At 64.8% G+C, this 20,477-nt stretch overlaps 1 protein-coding gene across 1 annotated transcript in view; it reads left to right on the forward strand.

Annotated features, from left to right (window-relative positions):
• The window catches only part of CPZ (carboxypeptidase Z), a 19,744-nt gene extending 1,394 nt beyond the window's left edge, over nucleotides 1-18,350 (forward strand). Inside the window, 11 exon segments of the mRNA XM_070411343.1 lie at nucleotides 519-568; nucleotides 1,510-1,706; nucleotides 1,708-1,885; nucleotides 4,805-5,017; nucleotides 9,004-9,200; nucleotides 9,818-9,979; nucleotides 10,319-10,477; nucleotides 12,143-12,278; nucleotides 13,825-13,964; nucleotides 17,244-17,343; nucleotides 17,992-18,350. Coding sequence (XP_070267444.1) covers nucleotides 519-568; nucleotides 1,510-1,706; nucleotides 1,708-1,885; nucleotides 4,805-5,017; nucleotides 9,004-9,200; nucleotides 9,818-9,979; nucleotides 10,319-10,477; nucleotides 12,143-12,278; nucleotides 13,825-13,964; nucleotides 17,244-17,343; nucleotides 17,992-18,350 — 1,891 coding nt within the window.
• The last annotated feature ends 2,127 nt before the right edge of the window (nucleotides 18,351-20,477 follow it).

A 20,477-nucleotide genomic window follows, 5' to 3' on the forward strand; every position in this document is an offset into this window, starting at 1 on the left:
GGGCCCCTGGCCCCTGGCCCGGGAGGCAGAATAACGCCGCACCTGCCGAGTGTTCTGGAGGGCAGGGAGCCAGCGCCCCAACTCCCAGGGACCCCGACTACCGTGGGGTGGGTCAGGGGTGGGTGGGCCCCCATGGGGCTCCGCGGGTCCCTGGCTAGATGTCTGGGAGTTTTATGAACGTGATGTGCAGCCTCTGGAGGCTGGAAGGTGGCCGTGAGGGGGGTGTTGGCACCGGGGCGCGGCGGACGCTGGGCAAACCCTGTCCAGGGGTGGGTGGGGGAGGCAGGTTTGCAGACGCTGCTGGACTCAGGGAATTTCTCACACCCTGGCTGGCCGCCTCCCTGGAGCCACCTGAGCCCTGTGACTCGGTGTCGCACCTGTGCACTGGTGGGGGGAAGGGGCACCTGGGGGCAGGGGGGCTGTGAGACAGAGATGCAGCTGTGGGGCCAGCGTGGTTGGCCCGGCCAGCATCAAGTCTGAGGGTGTGACTGACGGCAGGATCCGCACCCCTAACCGAGCTGCTTTCCCTTTGCAGGCGGCTGCCGCCGGCCATCGGCCCCAGACAGCGGTACGTACGCGGGCTGCCCCCGCTTCTGTGTGTGGGAGCGATGCAGACCCCCCACCCCCACCCTGACCCCATTGAAGCATTTTAAAGAGCCGAACCCATGGCTCTGGAGTGTGATGAGGAACGTGGCCCATTAATCAAATCCAGGCGCTTCCTACGCAGCTGGAAATGAGACCCAAGGGACAAGGAAGGACCGCGCCCTGGGCCTGGGCCCCCGCCAGGTCCGGCTCCTGCGGGCTGGCCCTTCCCTCCCCTGCTCCCCCGGCCCCCTCACCACTGCCCCAGGCGGGCGGCACACGCTGGGCCCGGCCTTGCCCGGGTGCCCTCAGCATCAGCCCCTCATCCGTGTCCGGGTCGCAGCCCCGCCCGCCCTGCTGAGCCGGGGCTGGGAGGAACCCCGCTCCCGGCTGCTTCCTCCCGGCAAACCGAGGAGGGTGCTGTCTCCTGGCGGTTGGCAGGCCACGCGGCGTCTGGCGTAGCTGAAGGGAGAACAGACATCCTCCACGCCTCTCCTGCCCGATCGGCATCTGCTCTCCTCCAAGTGGAGGGACGAGACCTTTTGTTGAAGCTGGAAACTGCTTTCTCAGTGTTGCAGCTGGTGGCTGCCCCAAGGCGGCAAGCCCTCTGCAAGGCAGGCTCTCCTGCACCCATTTCACAGATGGGGAAGCTGAGGCCCAGCGCGGCCGGCCGGCCTGGCTCGCTCAGTAGCCAGCGGCAGAGCCCAGTCAGCGTCAGGAACCTTCCCTGGTCCTTCCCCCACCACCCCCCGCCTCCCCTTCCTCCGGCTTCCTCTGAAGTAGCCCTCGCCCCGGCCTCTCTCAGGCCAGACTGCTGGGCCCCTCGGTGCGGGCCTGGCCTGGGGGGCCTGCTTGGGCTGACAGATGACGGTGTGGGTCCTCCTGGTCCTCGTGGGAGGGAGTGACCTGTGACCCCTGCCCCCCCAGCCACGTGCGTGGACCTGCAGCTCAGGACCTGCAGCGATGCCGCCTACAACCGGACGGCCTTCCCCACGCCGCTGGAGCACCGGTCGCGGGAGGCGGTGGAGGCCAGCCCCGAGTACGTCCTGCTCAGCGTGCTGCACCACCTGCTCGAGGGCCAGTGCAACCCCGACCTGCGGCTGCTGGGCTGCGCCGTGCTGGCCCCCGCGCTGCGAGGGTGGCCGGGCGCCCAGGCCCTGCCGGCGCGTGTGCGAGGGCCTGCGGGAGGCCTGCCTGCCCGCCTTCGACGCCATCGACATGGCCTGGCCCTACTTCCTGGACTGCGGCCGCTACTTCGGGGAGGAGGAGGAGGGCTGCTACGACCCCCTGGAGAAGCTGCGTGGTGAGTGGGGCCTGCGGGCGGGGTCCACCCCCCGCCCCCGCCCCCCGCCCCGGTGCTGAGCAGTCAGGTGTCTGGGTGGCCCAACAGGACAACTGAGCAGAGGGCGGAGGTCTTCGGCCAGGGCCCGAGGCCCGCGTGCAGGCGCCCGGGCAGGAGTGCAGATGTGGTCGGAGCGTGGCTGGGGGGCGGGGCCCGGACTGCAGCCCCTCTCTGCCCCCCGCCCCCCCGCCCAGTGCTCCAGGGCTGTGCTCCAGGCTGGTGTGGGGAGGGCGTGACCCTGCAGGCCTGGGAGGCCGAGCCGTCACTGCCTGAGGTGGACCTGAAAGGTGGCACATAGGACACTCTCCGGCCGCCAGACCCATGGGAGCGGGGTCCTTGGGACCCCGTGGGCTGACGGCGGCTGAGAAGGGGCCTGCAGAGACGGCTTGGCTCCTCGTGCGGACTCACCAGCAGAGGTGGCGCGGGCAGCCCTGGGTGGCGGTGAGCACTCATCTCAGGAGATGGGAGAGGAAGTCCTGGAGGGCTTCTCGGCGGTGGTGCTGAGGGGGAGGAGCAAAAGCTCCGCTGCCACGAAGGTGCTCTGTGCCGTCCCAGCCAGATCCCTCGCCACACGTGGCCACCGAGCCTGGAGTGTGGCTGACGCGGCGGAGGGTCTGTTTTTATTTTATTTTAACCAATTTAAGCTGAAGTGTGAATGGCCCCGTGTGGCCAGCGTGTGATGCTGGGTGTGCAGGACACCTGCTTCTGGCCTCGTGCTCACGCCACGGAGGGCCACGGCGAGGCCCTGTGACCTGGGGCTGAGCCCGCCCACACCACCGGAATGTTGCCCCCCCCCCGTCCCCCCGCCACACACACACACACACACACACACACACACACACACATACACACACACACATACACACACACATACACACACATACACACATACACACACGCGCGTGCACACATACACACATACACACACACACACACACATACACACACACACACGCACGCACACACACCGTGCAGGTGACAGGGAGGGAGCTGGGGCCGATGGCGGCTGTGAGACCCAGGCTGCGGGCGGACGGATCTGGAGCACCTGCTGGGGGGGGCTCGTGCTGGGCCGTGGAGGACAGGGCTGCACCGGGGCTGCCCCCAGCAGCCTGGGTCCCAGCTCGGCTCTCCCCGCCCGAGGGGCTCAGCTCACCCCGGAGCTGCCCGGGTGGGGTCCCTTCGCCAGGGGCTGCCGTGCAGGAGCAGGTCCCTGGCAGCGCTGGGTGTGCAGAGGCGGGAACCGGCCGGAGGGGTGGGCGGGCAGGGACGCAGAGGAAGAACCCAGACTCCCCGAGGGGGGCCCTGCCCAGGAAAGCCCGGGGAGTTGGCCTGGAAAAGAGTATTTTGGGCAACTCCGCCACCTAATGGCCTTCCGCCTGCTTTCTTCCTCCTGGAAAACCATTCTGAGCAGAAACAAAACCTCAGGGAAGTGAGACTCAGGGAGAAGCATTAACCATTAGCGCTCCCGGGATCAGCCTGCAGGGGCCGCAGGGGCAGGCGTCACAGCGGGGGGTCACAGTGGGGGGGGGTCACAGCGGGAGGGGTCACAGCGGGGGGTCACAGCGGGGGACACAGCGGGGAGGCTTAGCGGGGGGGGGACACAGTGGGGGGGGACACAGTGGGGGGGCACAGTGGGGGGGGACACAGTGGGGGGGACACAGTGGGGGGTCACAGCGGGAGGGGTCACAGCGGGGGGTCACAGCGGGGGGTCACAGCGGGGGACACAGCGGGGAGGCTTAGCGGGGGGGGACACAGTGGGGGGGGGGACACAGTGGGGGGGGACACAGTCGGGGGGGACACAGTGGGGGGGGACACAGTGGGGGGGACACAGTGGGGGGTCACAGCGGGAGGGGTCACAGCGGGGGGGTCACAGCGGGTGGAGTCATGGGGGGGGTCACAGCGGGTGGGGTCACAGCAGTTGGGGTCACAGCAGGGGGGTCACAGCAGATGGGGTCACAGCGGGGGGGGTCACGGGGGGGGTCACAGCGGGAGGGGTCACAGCGGGAGGGGTCACAGCGGGTGGAGTCATAGGGGGGTCACAGTGGGGGGGTCACAGCGGGTGGAGTCATAGGGGGGTCACAGCGGGGGGGTCACAGCAGATGGGGTCACAGCAGGTGGGTCACAGCGGGTGCGGTCACAGCAGTTGGGGTCACAGCCGGGGGTCACAGCAGATGGGGTCACAGCGGGTGGGTCACAGCGGGTGGGGTCACAGCAGTTGGGGTCACAGCGGGGGGTCACAGCAGATGGGGTCACAGCGGATGGGTCACAGCAGATGGGGTCACAGCAGATGGGGTCACAGCGGGTGGGTCACAGCGGGTGGGGTCACAGCAGATGGGGTCACAGCGGGGGGGTCACAGCAGATGGGGTCACAGCATATGGGATCACAGTGGGGGGGGTCACAGCAGATGGGGTCACAGCGGGTGGGTCGCGGGGAGGTCACAGCGGGTGAGGTCACAGCGGAGGGTCACAGAGGGGGGTCACAGCGGGGGGTCACAGCGGGAGGTCACAGCGGGGGTCACAGCAGGGGGGTCACAGCGGGAGGTCACAGCGGGGGGTCACAGCGGGGGGTCACAGCGGGAGGTCACAGTGGGGGGGTCACAGCGAGGGGGTCACATGGAAGGGGTCACAGCGGGGGGTCACGGCAGGGGGGGTCACAGCGGGTGTGCTTTACACACTACACCTGCCGGGCGCTGTTCTGGCCGTGGACACTGAGCATGAGGGGTTTTCATTTCACACGTACACAGATTGGCCTGGTGAGTGAGGCTGGGGTGTGAGGGCTTGGGGCGTCCCGGCCGCAGGCCGTCCTGGGTCAGGCCAGGCAGACAGCGCCGCCTCGGGGGCCGCAGCCGGGCGAGGCTGACCCGCACCCGCTCTCCCCAGGAGGCCTGGATGAGGAGGAGGCGCCGCCGTCCGGGCTGCCCCTGGCCTTCGTGGACTTCAGCCACCACTCCTACGCCCAGATGGTGCGCGTGCTGAAGCGGACGGCCGCCCGCTGCTCCCACGTCGCCAGGACCTACAGCATCGGGCGCAGCTTCGACGGCCGGGAGCTGCTGGTCATCGAGTTCTCGGGCCGCCCCGGCCAGCACGAGCTGCGTAAGCACTGCCACTGCCGGGCGCCCCCGCGAGGGGCCGGCGTGAGCCAGCCTGTGGGGCAGGACTCAGGGGGCACACGCCTTCGGGGGCACATGCCTTGGGGGGTACATGTCGGGGCCCAGTATTCTAACCAGAGCCTTGATGTTCGGGGGACAGGGTCGGGGCGGAGGCTTCAGGGCTCTGCTTGGTGCGGGGGGGTGGGGGGGGGCGGGAGTTGGGCCACATCCCACCGACCACGTGGAGCACTGAGTGATGTCACCGGGATCCAGAGGGGGCGAGTCAGGGAGAAGTGGAGGCGCCTGGGCCCCGCGTGTCTCCAGGGAACCGTGCTGCTCTGTGTGCTGTGCTGTTTGCGGCCCTGCCCCACCCCCGGCAGGGTGTGCAGCGCCCACCCTGGCTCCTTGGCGAACACGGTACACAGAGCGTGCGAGCAAAGCCCCTCTTCCATCTTAGGGCCCACGCCCACATCCACTTGCATCAGGCCTAGGGGCCTGTGGTTTTGTTTGTTAATCCTCATCCGAGAATATTTTCCCATTGATTTTTTTTTTTAGAGATAGTGGAAGGGAGGTGTAGAGACACAGAGAAATAGAAACATGGATGTGAGAGAGACACATGGATTGGTTGCCTCCCACATGTGCCCTGACCAGGGCAGCCGAGGTACGTGCCCTTGACCGGAATCGAACTGAGACCCTTCAGTCCGAGGGCTGACACTATCCACTGCGCCACACCGGCCGGGGCTAAAGGCCCTGCTTTGAGACGACGGAGAATCACATAGAAAATGCCACATTTTATCACCCCTCTGCAGGGGGGGGAGCCTTTTCCTGCCAAGGCCGTTTGCATATTTATAACATCACTCCCGGGCCATACACAATTATCCACTTAAAACTTAGCCTGCGTATTCGGTCAAACATTTAATTAACTCACCCCCAGTGCCTTGGCAGGGCCGGACCACATGATCCTGAGGGCCACCCCGGCCGTAGAGCTTTGTACTTTAGGGCAAAGTGAGAGTTCACTGCCCACCACGAGCTGGAGGGGCGGGAGTCCACTCCCCATCATGACTGACACAGGGCCACTCAGGCCCGGAGCTCGGGCGCTGAGGAATGACCAGGGGACTGAGTTTCAGGGGCAGGAGTGGCCCTGGGGTCGGGCCTGGGAATCAGGAGTTTCTAGCAAAGACTCTGCCCCAGGCGAGGCACCTGCTCCCTGTGCAGCCAGGTGACTGCGGACCCCGCCCGGGCACTGCGAGCATCGAGCACAGGGCTGGCCCAGGCCTCCTCGGGAGATTGCGTGAGGGGCCCAGTCCTCCGGCCTCGCCCTCAGCTCGTCTGTCCCCGAGCATGGGAGTCAGCGGATCAAGCTGGAGGCGACCCCGTTCAGCCCTTGGTCCTTATAAGTCACTGAAAAATACGCCTCATCTCAGTCAAGCAGCCCCGGCACCTGTGCTGCGCTGGCCCCTCAGCCCAGTTTTCATCCCATAGCTCGGGCAGCAGGACAGGGTCAGAGGTCACGCAGCCCCGAGCCGCCAATGCCCACCCTGCCCCTTCCCCTCCAGCGTTGGAATGTGGGTGAGGGTGCCCCGTGCAGATGGCCAAGGAACATGACTGTGTGGAAAGCCCGGGTCCTCTACGCCCTGAATTCCAGAGGAACAGGAGGGTTTGCCCCCACAGCGGCAAGGCCTGGGCCGCACACAGCCAGGGAGGGAGACACCATTTTCCAGACGAGTAATGTGAGGGTCAGAGAAGAGTGACTCGCCCAACGTCCCACAACTAGTGAGGCTGCCAGGCTCCTGGTCTACCTTTCCCAGAATTCATCCATCCACCCACCCGTCCATCCACCCACCCATCCATCCATCCACCCACCCCTTCATCCATCCACCCATCCATCCATCCACCCACCCGTCCATCCACCCACCCGTCCATCCATCCACCCACCCGTCCATCCACCCACCCATCCATCCATCCACCCACCCCTTCATCCATCCACCCATCCATCCATCCACCCCTTCATCCATCCACCCATCCATCCATCCACCCACCCGTCCATCCACCCACCCGTCCATCCATCCACCCACCCGTCCATCCACCCACCCATCCATCCACCCACCCCTTCATCCATCCACCCACCCACCCACCCATCCATCCACCCACCCGTCCATCCACCCACCCGTCCATCCACCCACCCCTTCATCCATCCACCCATCCATCCATCCACCCCTTCATCCATCCACCCATCCATCTATCCACCCACCCGTCCATCCACCCACCTGTCCATCCATCCACCCACCCGTCCATCCACCCACCCATCCATCCACCCACCCGTCCATTCACCGACCCATCCATCCATCCACCCACCCCTTCATTCATCCACCCACCCACCCACCCATCCATCCACCCACCCGTCCATCCACCCACCCATCCATCCACCCACCCGTCCATCCACCGACCCATCCATCCATCCACCCACCCCTTCATCCATCCACCCACCCCTTCATCCATCCACCCACCCCTTCATCCATCCACCCATCCATCCATCCACCCCTTCATCCATCCATCCATCCACCTATCCATCCATCCATTCATCCATCCATCCATCCATCCATCCATCCATCCACCCACCCACCCAACCATCCATCCATCCACCCAGCCAACCATCCACCCATCCATTCATCCATCCACCCATCCATCCATCCACCCACCCCTTCATCCATCCATCCATCCACCTATCCATCCATCCATCCATCCATCCATTCATCCATCCATCCATCCATCCATCCATCCATCCATCCACCCATCCACCCATCCACCCATCCACCCACCCAACCATCCATCCATCCATCCATCCATCCATCCATCCATCCACCCACCCACCCATCCATCCATCCATCCATCCATCCATCCATCCATCCACCCAACCATCCATCCACCCACCCAACCATCTATCCACCCACCCATCCATCCACCCAGCCAACCATCCACCCATCCATTCATCCATCCACCCATCCATCCATCCACCCACCCCTTCATCCATCCATCCACCGACCCATCCATCCATCCACCCACCCCTTCATCCATCCATCCATCCATCCATCCACCTATCCATCCATCCATCCATCCATCCATCCATCCATCCATCCATCCATCCAACCATCCTTCCACCCACCCAACCATCCACCCACCCATTCATCCATCCACCCAACCATACATCCACCCTTCCATCCATCTATCCATCCACCCATCTATACATCCACCCATCCACCCACCCATCCACCTGTCCATCCAACCATCCGTCCATTTACCCATCCACCCATCCATCCATCCAATCATCTATCCACCCATCCATCCATTCACCGACCCACCCACCTGTTCATCCACCCACCCATCTATCCACTCACCCACCCACCTGTTTATCCATCCATTCATTCATCCACCTACCCATCCATCTGCCCATCCATCTGCTCATCTATCCACCTGTTCACCCATCCATTTATCTGCCTATACACCCATCCATCCACCCAATATCCATCTATTAATCCACCCATCCACCTACCCACTCATTCTCCCTTCTCCTTCCTTCCCTCCCTCCCTCCCTCCCTCCCTTCCTTCCTTCCTTCCTCCCTTCCTTCCTTTCTTCCTTCCTTTCTTCCTTCCTCCATCTTTCCTTCTTTCCAATCACTCACTGGCTGTCTGCCTGCCCACTAAGCATCAATGCACACCTTAACTTATTACACAAACTACAGCATGACTGTCTGTGAAATTTGTGCAGACGGTGGTGCCGTATGTCATTAACTAATATCCCAATTCGTCATGCTGCTAATTAGGACTAGACATAACAAACGAGCTCAACAAGAGTGATGACCTCAGCGAGCCCTCATTAGCCATGGAGATCCTGGGCCAAAACAAGTATAAGTGGGTCCCAGAACATCCAGCCGCCCCCCCCCCCCCACCACCAAGGGGCCCTCAGGCTGAGGCGGTCACGTGTCCCCCCAGTGGAGCCCGAGGTGAAGCTCATCGGCAACATCCATGGCAACGAGGTGGCGGGCCGGGAGATGCTCATATACCTGGCGCAGTACCTGTGCTCCGAGTACCTGCTGGGCAGCGCCCGCATCCAGCGCCTGCTCAACACCACCCGCATCCACCTGCTGCCCTCCATGAACCCCGACGGCTACGAGGTGGCGGCCGCCGAGGTGAGCACTCATTCAGCTGCCCATCCATCGCCAGTAGTCGCGGGGGGGGGGGGGGGTGGAGGGGGGGCGTGCGCCCCGGGCTGGGGGACAGGAAGTCAGCAGGCGGCAGCATCGGCGAGTCCTGCTCGGGCAGAGGGACAGACGCTGAGAACCCGATGGCGTGTCACAGAGGTGATGCGCTCTGGAGAGGACGGAAGATGAGAAAGGGGGTCGAGCGGGCGAGTGCGCTGGCTGGAGGCTGGAGCTCTCGGACCTGCAGGAAGCGGGGAGCCGTGGGTAACGGTGGGGGGCACTCCAGGCAGGGAAGCAGCCAGTGCCAGGCCCTGAGGCCGGAGGGTCAGCAAGGAGGCTGGTGGGAGGGGCCAGAGAGAGGGCAGAGGTCAAGAGTGAACATGCTCCCAGGTTCATCATGTAAACCAGAGAGAAGCCACGGCCGCCCCCAGAGGAGCAGGGCAGGGTGCTGACCTCAGCCAGGTGGCCTGTGTTTGGGGTGGCCTGTGTTTGGGGTGGCCTGTGTTTGGGGGGGCCTGTGTTTAGGGTGGCCTGTGTTTTGGGGTGGCCTGTTTAGGGGGCCCTGTGTTTAGGGGGGCCTATGTTTAGGGGGGCCTGTGTTTCAGGGTGCCGGCTACAACGGGTGGACGAGCGGGAGGCAGAACGCACAGAACCTGGATCTGAACCGCAACTTCCCCGACCTGACCTCCGAGTTCTACCGCCTGGCCTCCGCCCGCGGCACGCGCACCGACCACATCGCCATCCCCCAGCACTACTGGTGGGGTAAGGTAGGAGCCGCCCTGCCCCGCCGCCCGGTGACACACGGGGGGGGGGGGGGGGGGGTGTCTCAGTGACACCAGGACCTCAGGGTGGTGCCTCCCGGACAGCAGGGCCTGACCCTCTGGGGACAGCTCCTCGCTGGGACCTGCCCTAAGAGCACCGAGCCTGGCGGGGGCTCAGGGGCCGGTGCCGGGGAGGCTGCCCGGGGGCGGGGGGGGGCATGGGGGGGTGGCATCCCTACGAGGCAGGAGACTGGCAGGGAGAGGCCCAGGCGAGCGCCTGCTCCGAGTCCTCAAGGCCGCGCTGACGGGGTCCGCGGTGGTGGCCTGAGGCCCTCCTCCCGGCAGGTGGCCCCCGAGACGAAGGCGATAATGAAGTGGATGCGGACGGCCCCGTTCGTGCTGTCGGCCAGCCTGCACGGGGGCGACCTGGTGGTGTCCTACCCCTTTGACTTCTCCCAGCACCCCCACGAGGAGAAGATGTTCTCGCCCACGCCTGACGAGAAGGTGAGGGGGGCGCGCGGCGGGCGGGCGTGCGGCGGGCACAGGGGAGCTGCGCTGGGGGTGATGCCCTCGGGCTGGCCTGGTACTGGTCCTGCTCTGAGCCCAGAGGCCCTGACTCAGAGGAGCCTTCCCTCCAGCTCCAAACCCCTCCTCCAGGGAGCCTTCCGGCCCGCTGACCGCCCCACCCACCTTTCGTCAGCGCCCCGGGCCCGGAGCCTCTGGGTGGGGATGCGGCCGCCTGCCCTGCCACCCGGCGCCTGGTGTTTCCTGTCCAGGGAGGGCAGTTCCGGGAGCCGCCAGCAGAGGGCAGTGCTGCCGCGCTCATGACACCCGCCTGTGGGCCTGGCGGGTCTAGGGGTGGGGGAGGAATGCTGGCACCAGCATCACCTGGGCCTGAGGAGGCCTCCTGTCCGGCCTCTCTTCCCTCTCTGGTCCTCCCAGCAGGGGCGGGTGAGGCCTGGGAGATTGACAGGCCCCCAGCCCCGCAGCCCCCCTGTCTGGGTCCCTTCCTGGCCTGGTACTGGGGCTCAGGCGGGTCTGGGAAGGGGTGGGGTGGGTCCCTTCCTGTTCTGTGGCTGAAATTCTGCGTCCAGGGAGAGGGGCTGGGGCAGGCGCTGCCTTCACTCTGACACCTGCTGGCCCGCCCGCTGGTCCCTCATTAGCTCAGGTAGCAACTCCTGAAGCAGCGCTGCCAGGCCTGCAGGGGTGCCAGGCTGTGCTCAGAGCCAGTAAGTGTGTGTGTGGGGGGGGGGGGGGGGGGCAGGGTGGTCTCCCCGGTGCCCTGGCCGCGGCTCCCCTGGGCTGTCAGAGCTCAGGGCCAACGCCTGGGGGAGGCCTGGTCCCCGGGCAGCGGGAGTCCTGGCTCCGGGCGCAGCGTCTCTGACCCCCAGAGGCAGGTAGTGAAGACGTCCCCAGGCGGGGGGCGGGGGGCCTTCACCTCAGTGAGTCCCAGCAGAGCCAGAACCCACCAGCCACCAACCGGCCATCCGCGCTCCTCAGCCCTGCAGCCCGTGGGGTCTCTGGGGAAACCAGGTCCCAGGAGAGGCGCTGGGGGGTCAGGGGAGCTGACGAGAGGCTGGCCAGGGTGTCCCAAGTCACCCCAAAGTTCCATGGCACCCGGGGAGGAGGGCCAGGGCCTCGGGGCAGCGTTCAAGGCCCCCAGGCTGGCCAGGGCCAGCCGCCCCTCCCATCTCTCCGCCTGCCCACCTGCTCCACAGGAAGCCCTGCTCCTGGGCTGGGCTCCAGCCCGTGCCGCCCACCACACCCTCGGACCAGCCCACACCAGCGGGGATGAGCTGGGTTACCCAGGGCTCAGGCGGCAGGAGCTGGGCCGCTGCCTGGTCCTCGTTCCCTTACCCTGGCCCACCGTGCCTGGCCTCGGCCGAGCTCCTGCCCACGTCCTTTCCTGCGCCCACCCCCAGGTCGGGCCTGTTGCCAGGTGTGCAGGGGCTCCGTGAGGCAGGTGCCCCCACGGGTGCCCTGAGCGTGGCCGTCCCACCTCCGGGCCTTCGCACATGCTGTGGCCCCTGCGTGGACAGTTCCCCTGTCTTACCTGGGTTGCAGGTGTCGTTGCGGAGGCCCCTCCATCTTCCGGGCTCTGGGGTGTCCTACAGAGCACCCACCTCTGGTCTTGGCCTTGGGGAACCTCTTTTCTGGTCTCCTTTCCAGATGTTCAAGTTGCTGGCCAGAGCCTACGCGGATGTCCACCCCATGATGATGGACAAGTCGGAGAACAGGTGTGGGGGCAACTTCCTGAAGAGGGGCAGCATCATCAACGGGGCGGACTGGTACAGCTTCACGGGAGGTGCGACCCTGGGGGGCAGGCGAGGGTGGGGCGGATAAGGGGCCGGGCTGAGAGAAGCGGGCAGGGCGAAGGGGCGGGGCTGAGAGGGGCGGGGCTGAGAGGGGCAGCCAGGGCGAATGGGAGGGCCCTGAGAGGGGTGGGCGGGGCGAAGGGGAAGGTCCTGAGGGGCGGGGCAGGGCGAAGGGGCGGGTCCTGGGAGGGGCGGGGCACGGCGAAGGGGCGGGGCTGAGAGGGGCGGGGCGAAGGGGAGGGTCCTGAGGGGCGAGGCGGGGCGAAGGGGCGGGACCTGGGAGGGGTGGGCGGGGCTGTCGCCCTTGGCCTCTGCCTCAGCTTCTCTGGGAGCTGCACTCTGGGCCCCTGTTCGGGAGGCCCCGGCTCAGGGGAGGGGAGTCCCAGTTGCTGGTGGCAGAGCAGGCGGACCTCGCCGCCATTCCTGGTTGATGAGGCGTCCGGACAGGACTCCATGGTGGCCTGGCCCTGTCTGCTGCCTGGGGGTCAGCAGGGAGCCCCAGTGCAGTTCACACGTGGGGATAGCGAAGCGTTCGCAGCTCTGTGTCCGTGCGCTCCAGGGCCGCAGGACACCCCACACTCATTGGTCGTTTCCCCGAAATTCAGCCTGAACTGATGTTTGCTTCTGCTGCGCTGAGGTCTGGGCGCAGAGCCGGGCGGGGTGCACCCTCATACCCGGCGCCATGAAGGCCCCGCTGGGCTGGCCCACCTCTGCTCTGCCTGCCACCTCCGCCCGCCCCTCTCTGTTGGTGCCATTTGGCCGATGGGGTGGCAGAGCTGGGGCGCATGGCAAGCCTGTCCCCCCTCCTGCGTGGTCAGGGGGCGCTCCCCCCCGCTCCCCACGCACGGCCATCCCTTCCTGGGCAGAGCAGCCTCGCTCCCACCACCCAGGCTCGAGGGCTCCTGACTGCAGGGCTCCGCGTCTCAGTCAGGACCCTGAGTTAGGGCCCCCAGGGGAAGCAGGGGGGGGGTACGGACGGGGCACCGAGGGCCATGTGGGGGGCGCGGCTGCACTGCAGGCCAGGATGCTGAGCCCCTGGCAGAGGCACTGGGCACCCAGGCTCCCGGGCGGCACTGACTTCCTCAGGCGGGGGTCCCCCCGCTCCCAGCACAGGGCTGCCCATCAGGGCCTGGCTCAGACGCTGCCGCAGCTTCTGGCTGGAGCGGCTGGGGCCGGGCAGCACGGGTTGCTGGGAGCCTCCCTCTGCCAGGCTGCCCAGCCTGGGAGGCGGTGTCCCCTAGGGATGGAGGTGACAGGGCCCCGCCCTGGGCCGTGGCCAGAACCAGGCAGGTGGACGGACCTTGCCATCCCTGGGCCCAGGCTGGACCGGCTTGGCCACGTGCTGGGGGTCTCTCCTGGAGGCCGCTCCCTCACCCACAGCTGGCCCGCAGGCCGGGTTCCGAGTGCCGCGTGGCCCCTGCCCCGTGGGCCAAACGCCTGGGCCTGGGCCTCAGCCTCGTCTGCAGGGCGGGGTGGTGACCCCGGCGCCCGGGAAGCGGTGCCCGCGTGGCTGCTCACTGCCTGTGCCGCTCGCAGGCATGTCCGACTTCAACTACCTGCACAGCAACTGCTTTGAGATCACGGTGGAGCTGGGCTGCGTGAAGTTCCCCCCCGAGGAGGCGCTCTACGGGCTCTGGCAGCACAACAAGGAGCCGCTGCTGAGCTTCATGGAGATGGTGAGCCGGCGGCCTGGGGCTGGGGCTGGGAGCAGGGGCTTAGGGCCTGGGGCCTGGGGCTGGGAGCAGGGGCAGGGGCAGGGGCAGGGGCAGCCTCCTCTGCGTGGTCTGACCCCGTGTGGCGGGCTCCACGCCCACAGGTGCGGCTGTGTTTCACCTGTTTGCTAGTTCAGTGCCCAGTTCACACTGGCCTCCGCCCACAGGCCGTGCCCTGGGAGTGTGGGGTCCCTGTATAGCAAGGGTGGGGAACGTCTGGTCCAAGGGCCTTACAAGGCCCTCAAAATCCTTAGGTCTGGCCCTGCCAAGGCACTAGGGGTGAGTTAGCTACATGTTTGACCACATACAGCAGGCTGACTTTTAAGTGGATAATTTTGATGGCCCTCGAAGATGTTCTAAATATCCACATGGCCCCTGGCAGGAAAAGGTTTCCCACCCCTGCATAGCAAGGCTCTTGGGCCTAAAGGGGCACAACCGAACAAGGAGAGAGTCAGGGACCTGGTCAGCCCACGAGAAACACCTGACCCAGCCCCACAGCCAGGGGGGCTCCCTGGAGGAGGTGGTACCTGGGCTGTGTCTTGAAGGAGTAGGGGAAAGGTGATGAGACAAGGAGAGCTCGGGCAGGGGCGGGGGGTGAGGGTCCCGATGGCCGTAGGAATGTGGGGGTGACGGCTCTGGGTGGCAGGGAATCTGTGCGGTCCAGGGCCTCGGGCACGCCCGCCCCTCTGACAGGAGGGCACAGGCTGGTGGGGAGGGGGAGGGGAACTGTCGTGGTGGGGCTGAGGTCACCCCGGAATAGTTGGGTGGCCGTGAGTGGGGGCCTTGGAGAACGTGGCTAAAATAATCCCTCACTTGCCCGGCCGGCCTGGCTCAGCCAGCGGTTGAGCATCGACCCGTGAACCAGGAGGTCACGGTTCGATTCCCGGTCAGGGCACATGCCCAGGTTGCGGGTTCAATCCCCAGTAGAGGGCGTGCAGGAGGCAGCCGATCAATGATTCTCTCTCATCATTGATGTTTCCATCTCTCCTTCTCCCTTCCTCTCTGAAATCAATAAAAATATATTTTAAAAAATAATAAAATAAAATAACCCCTCACTGGACTTGGAGACCCAAGTCTGGGGTGACCGAGTGGGGACTAGATGCTGGGTGTCCGACCACCTCCCCCAGCCCTGCCCCAGCCCTCCGTCTCCCAGCGTGGCTCACAGCCGAGGGGTGGCACAGGGTCTGCATGAGGGGAGGGGCGTGAGAGGAACGCAGGGGTTTGTGGGAACCTCTGCTATATCTTCCCAAACATTTTAACAAATTACCCAAAGTGAGCAGCAGGCTCTGAGAGGGAAACACGATGGCCCAAAGGGGCCACAGGGTGGGGGGTGGGGGTGAACAGCACTGACAGAGCCCCCCCTCCCCACGCCTGGCATCAGTGCTGACACCATCCTAGGCAGCGGACAGCGACCACTTTACAGACGGAGGGGCGTTGCTGGGCCGTGCACGCTCCTGTCCCTGCCCTCAGCGGCTGAATGACGGCGGAGGAGGAGAGAGAGGGTGACGGGCCTGGCTGTCCACAGTCACCTGCCGCTGCCTGGAGCGTGAACTCAGGCCCCGAGCCCCGGTTCTGTCCATGATCGTCTCCTTTCTAGAAAGGTCAGGAGCCTTCCTCCAGGCACGAGCTGGGCAGTGAGCCTGCGGTCAGCAGCTCCAGCGGCAGAGCAAGCAGAGATCATCGCTGGCCGCTGGTCATTAGCGCTCAGCTCCTGTTTTATGGCCGCCCGGCCTCTGGCTGTGTGGGGCCGGCATCACTCAATCATGGCTCGCGGCCAGACCCCGGCTCATTTCATTTTACGGCCGTCTGGTGAAAATGAGTTTTAAGGAGCCTTAAATGGTGCTGGGATGGCTCTGAGGATATTGTATGTGAAGGCTGGGATATGAAGATTTAATAGCGAGCCAGAGGCTGCGGACGGCTGGGCAGCACGCCGGGCGTGGCAGCCCCTGAGGATGACCCTCAGGAGAGCCGGGCGGCCTGCAGATAAGGATCGGCCTGTCGGGGCCCATTCAGGCCTTTTGCCCGGTGATCCTGACCAGGCCTCCGGGGTGTCTCCACCTCCTGGGGTGGGAGCGGGAGGGGAGGGGTGCTCACCATCGCTCCTTCCCTGCCAGAAAGCGCCACATCCTGGTTACTCCTCCTGAGAGCAAGGACCAAATACAACCCAGCCAGCGCAAGCCGACACTGAATTCGGCCCTACTCTGTGTCTGACCGCTGCTCTCAGGTTGCAGGGAGGAGGGCAGTCAGGGGCATTACAGTGAGGTTGGGGCTGGGAGAGTGAAGCCCAGGACCGTGGGATCCCACAGGAGGCCCCTGATGTGGCCAGTTGTCAGGGAGGGCTTCCCGGAGGAAGAGGTATATGAGCCGCATCTGGAAGGGGAGAGGGACTGGCCAGGTGAGGGAGCTGAGAGGTGTTGGGGCCGCACTGCAGGTGGGGGAGCAGCCTCCTGGGAGAGGCCAGGCTCAGGGTGCGGTTTCCCCTCCCACCCGGTGGCCCGGCCTGGTGCCATGTGGCCTGTGGACCCGTGTTTCCAGCCCAAAGTGCCTTCGCTTGTTCCCTGCCGTTGTCTTAGGAGGAGACATGCCAGCAGGATGGGGCGGTTCTGGGAGGAGCCGTGGGCGTGCTCAGGGCCTGTGCCCGGCGGGAGGCGGCCCGGTGTCCCCACCTGGCGCTGTCCGTATTACTAAGTCCTATTACCCCCAGCTCCCCAGCAGGCCGCATGACCCTGCCTGACGGGGGGGCGGCCACCCTGAGATGCGAGGTGGCTTCCCCAAGGTCACAGACGAGCTTGCCCAAGGTCAGAGACTGACACCGGGGCCCAAATCCTGGCCCGTGTCCTTCCGGTGGCCCACGTACCTTAAGGAACTCAACTCAGAACCAGCCCCCGCTCCGATGAGGGAGGCGGGGCCCGCAGGGGGTCAGCAGTGGGCAGAGGGTTCTCTGCTCAGGGCCTGCAGCCGGGAATGTCCGCCGGACGCTCTAGCGGGACTGCGGGCCGTTCACAGACCCGGGCCGGGTTGCCTGCCCCACGGATGGGCCCATCGGTCACCCTCGCTTCACAGATGAGGAAACCGAGGCCCGGAGAGGGAACTGGCTCACTCACGGAGGCGGGGGGCGGAGGGGGGGGGGGGCTCGGGCTGCTGAGCCCCTGTGAGACCCCAGGCTCCGTGGAGAGACAGATGGGGCCTGGCTGGGCGGGTCTTTGCACGGCCACACCCACACCCTCCGCTCTGGCCCGGCAGGTGCACCGGGGCATCAAAGGGGTGGTGATGGACAAGTTTGGCAAGCCGGTCAAGAACGCCCGCATCTCGGTCAAGGGGATTCGCCACGACATCACCACAGGTGGGCACCTTTCTGGGCCTGCGTCCCGGCCCAGGTCCCCGCGTGCCTGGGGCGACCTGACCCGTCCTCCGCCCGCCTGGGCGGTGAGGGTGCGCGGAACCCGGTCTGCTCGCCGCCAGCTGCATCTCCTGCGGCATTTGGCCCCCCGGGGGCGCGCTCAGGTCCTGGCTGCCGGCAACAGGCCACGCATGCTCCCTGCTCCGCAAGAAATAGCTGCGGGAAAAGCCACCTTCTCACACACCACAGGGGGGCGCGCCTCCAGCCCCGGGCCTGTGTGCTCCTATCCCACTGATACCCTGGCACGTCCAGTGGGCTCAGGTGTCCCGGGGTTTCACAGCGGATTTGAAAATCGTGATGCGCTGTGATGTGAGTTTCCTGGTGCAGAGGAGGGAGGGAGGGGGGAACGGTGTGGTTTGGGGACAGACGGGGAGGACGGTCTGTGAAGGCTTCAGGGAAGAGGTGGTGCCTCAGCAGGGTTTTGAGGGATGAATAGGAGCGTGATAGAGGGAGGAGGTGGGAAGAACAATCCAGGTCGTTACAGAGGCCAGGGTACACGTGGGGTCTCTCCGCCCACTGACTCCCATCCCCACCCCCTCAAGGTGACCCTGAGCCCAGGTCTGAGCACCATTCCCCGCTCTCTGTCAACAGCCCCGGACGGCGACTACTGGAGGCTGCTGCCCCCGGGGACCCACATCGTCATCGCTCAGGCCCCCGGCTACTCCAAGGTCATCAAGAGGGTCACCATCCCTGCCCGGCTGAGGAGGGCGGGACGCGTGGACTTCATCCTCCAGCCCCTGGGGACTGGACCCAAGAAATTCCTTCAGGGGCCTCGGCGAAGCGGGCCGGGGCTCCGAGACCCGCCGGAAGGCGCGGGCCCGCACGGGGTGCCCGAGGATCCAGGCCAGGAGCCCCCGCGGAGGCCGCCCGGGGCCGGCGGCAAGCCCTGGTGGTGGTCCTACTTCACGGCGCTGAGCCAGCACAAGCCGCGCTGGCTGCTCAAGTACTAGGTGCTGCCTGGGCTCCTGGTCTGTGTCCCAGCGCATCCCAGAGGGCCGTGTCCACTCATTAAAGTATTTTATCTCCTTACAAATCTGCTGTGTGAGCACCTGCTGGGGACCAACTGGACCCTGGCTGAGTGAGGCCCCCTGGTGGCCACTCTCGGGCTGCCATTCAGACCCGCCTGTGTGTGGTCCCGGAAGCAAGGGGGCCTCTACTTTACAGAACCGAGCTCGTGGCCCGCCCGCGGTCATGCGTGGAGAGAGGGATGGTCCAGGAGCCCAGGCTCTGGCCCTACCGCCGAGGGCTGTGTCTGGGAGGGTGTGGAGGTGGGATGCTGGGGGAGGGGAAAGGTCAGGTGCCTGGCTGGGAGGGGGGGCAGCAGGTGGCCCCCTCAGGGTCCAGGCCCCGAGGGCAGGAGAACTGGCAAGGACCTACAGCCCGTCCATCCCTCCAGGATCGAGATGTGCAAGGTTCAAGGGAGCCCATGTCCCAGAGGCCATCTGAGCGAAGGACCATGACTCAGGACACAGCCCCGGGGGAGGCTGGGGAGGGTCTGCCCGCGGTGCTCTCTGAGAACGAGGAGATGCTAGAGCCACGGGGCCCGGGGCCGGGTTGGGGAGACTCGGGGGAATTATCTGGGTTCCTGGGAGCCGTGGCGGCGGCTGCGGGAGCTGGCCTGGCGGGAGGGGCCTGCCTGCCCGGGGTTGCGGGTGGCTGTGGGTGGCTGTTTCAATTTCCTATCATACCCAGAACAGGGAGCCTGGCCTGCAGGTGGGAGAGGGAAGGTGACCTCGTGGGGGTCGCTCCCGGGTGTGAGGAGGAGAGGGGGGTGAACAGCACCCCGAGCAGCAGCAAGGCGAGGGGGAGTACAATGCCGGCCGCCAGGCGCGGGCCTGGGCGGAGGCCTCTGGTACAAGGTGAGACCACGAACTGGGGTTTAGGAACAGGCAGCGTGTGCTTAGGGGAGCCAGGGATGAAGAGTGACTGAAAAGAGGGGGTGCCGAGGGGGTGCCTGGAAACGCGCCGGAAGAAAGGCGGGGGTTCCTCTTCAGTCCAGAGAAGGCGAACGGAAGGCCACATTCACAGGGGCAAGAAAGACATTCTGGAGAATGAAAACAGTTTATGGGTCAATGAAACATAAATCTGTGCTATACGCTAATCAGCTTAGCCGCTGACTCCATGAAGCAAGTTATTTAAAAATACAAGAAGAATGGGATAAAGGCAGGACTCTGCTAGCGACTGCAATGTTCAAACCACTCATCCAGCAGACGATAAAGCAGTCGTTCCGTTAGAGAAATGGAATCATAATCCACAAACTCAATTTAATAGCTTACCTCAGAGGTTATGCATTCTTTTTAATATATATATATATTTATTGATTTTAGAGAGGAAGGGAGAGGGAGAGAGATAGAAACATCAACGATGAAAGAATAGCTGATCGACTGCCTCCTGCACACCCGCACTGGGGACTGAGCCCACAACCCGGGCACGTGCCCTGAACGGGAATCCAACCATCGCCTCCTGGTTCATAGGTCGATGCCCAACCACTGAGCCACGCCAGCCGGGCGTTATGAATTCTTTCCAAGACCCCTTCAGCATTTCTCAGAATTGATAGTGTACTTAGTTAAACAAACAAAAACACAAAACCTTAAGAAAAATGTAAAAGGTTGAAATTTTCTCTAACCATATTCTTGAAAAATTAGAAATAATAAATAAAATTTTAACCCACCCCCCCAAAATCCCTTGCTTTGTCTTAGAGAACAGATTTAGCTGCCCGGAGAGAACCAACAGAACTGTGGGTAATACGGTGGCATCCGTTCTAACCCGGAGGCCTGGGCTGGGCGGTGGTCAGGCAGCAGACCCCAGGCTCCACGGTCCTGCTGCCCTGGTCCAGGGGTGCCCTCACCCACATGGTCCCCAAGGTTGCCCCCCATCACTTTTGCTCACATCCCATTAGTCAGAACCCAGTCACATGGTCATGCCTAGCTCAAGGAATGCTGGGAGTTGTAGTTTTATCGGGGGTGGGAATGTGCTGCTAGAAGGAAGGTCTCCTTTACAGTGAAAGAGGAGAAGGGAGTTTGGGAGACAGTTAGACCCCGTACCACCCCCGTGGCGTAGACGGAAGCAAACGCTGA

This window comes from Myotis yumanensis, unplaced genomic scaffold, assembly GCF_028538775.1.
Source record: "Myotis yumanensis isolate MYYU_CA2020_CCGP unplaced genomic scaffold, mMyoYum1.0.hap1 SCAF_1, whole genome shotgun sequence".
NCBI classification, from domain to species: Eukaryota; Metazoa; Chordata; class Mammalia; order Chiroptera; family Vespertilionidae; genus Myotis; species Myotis yumanensis.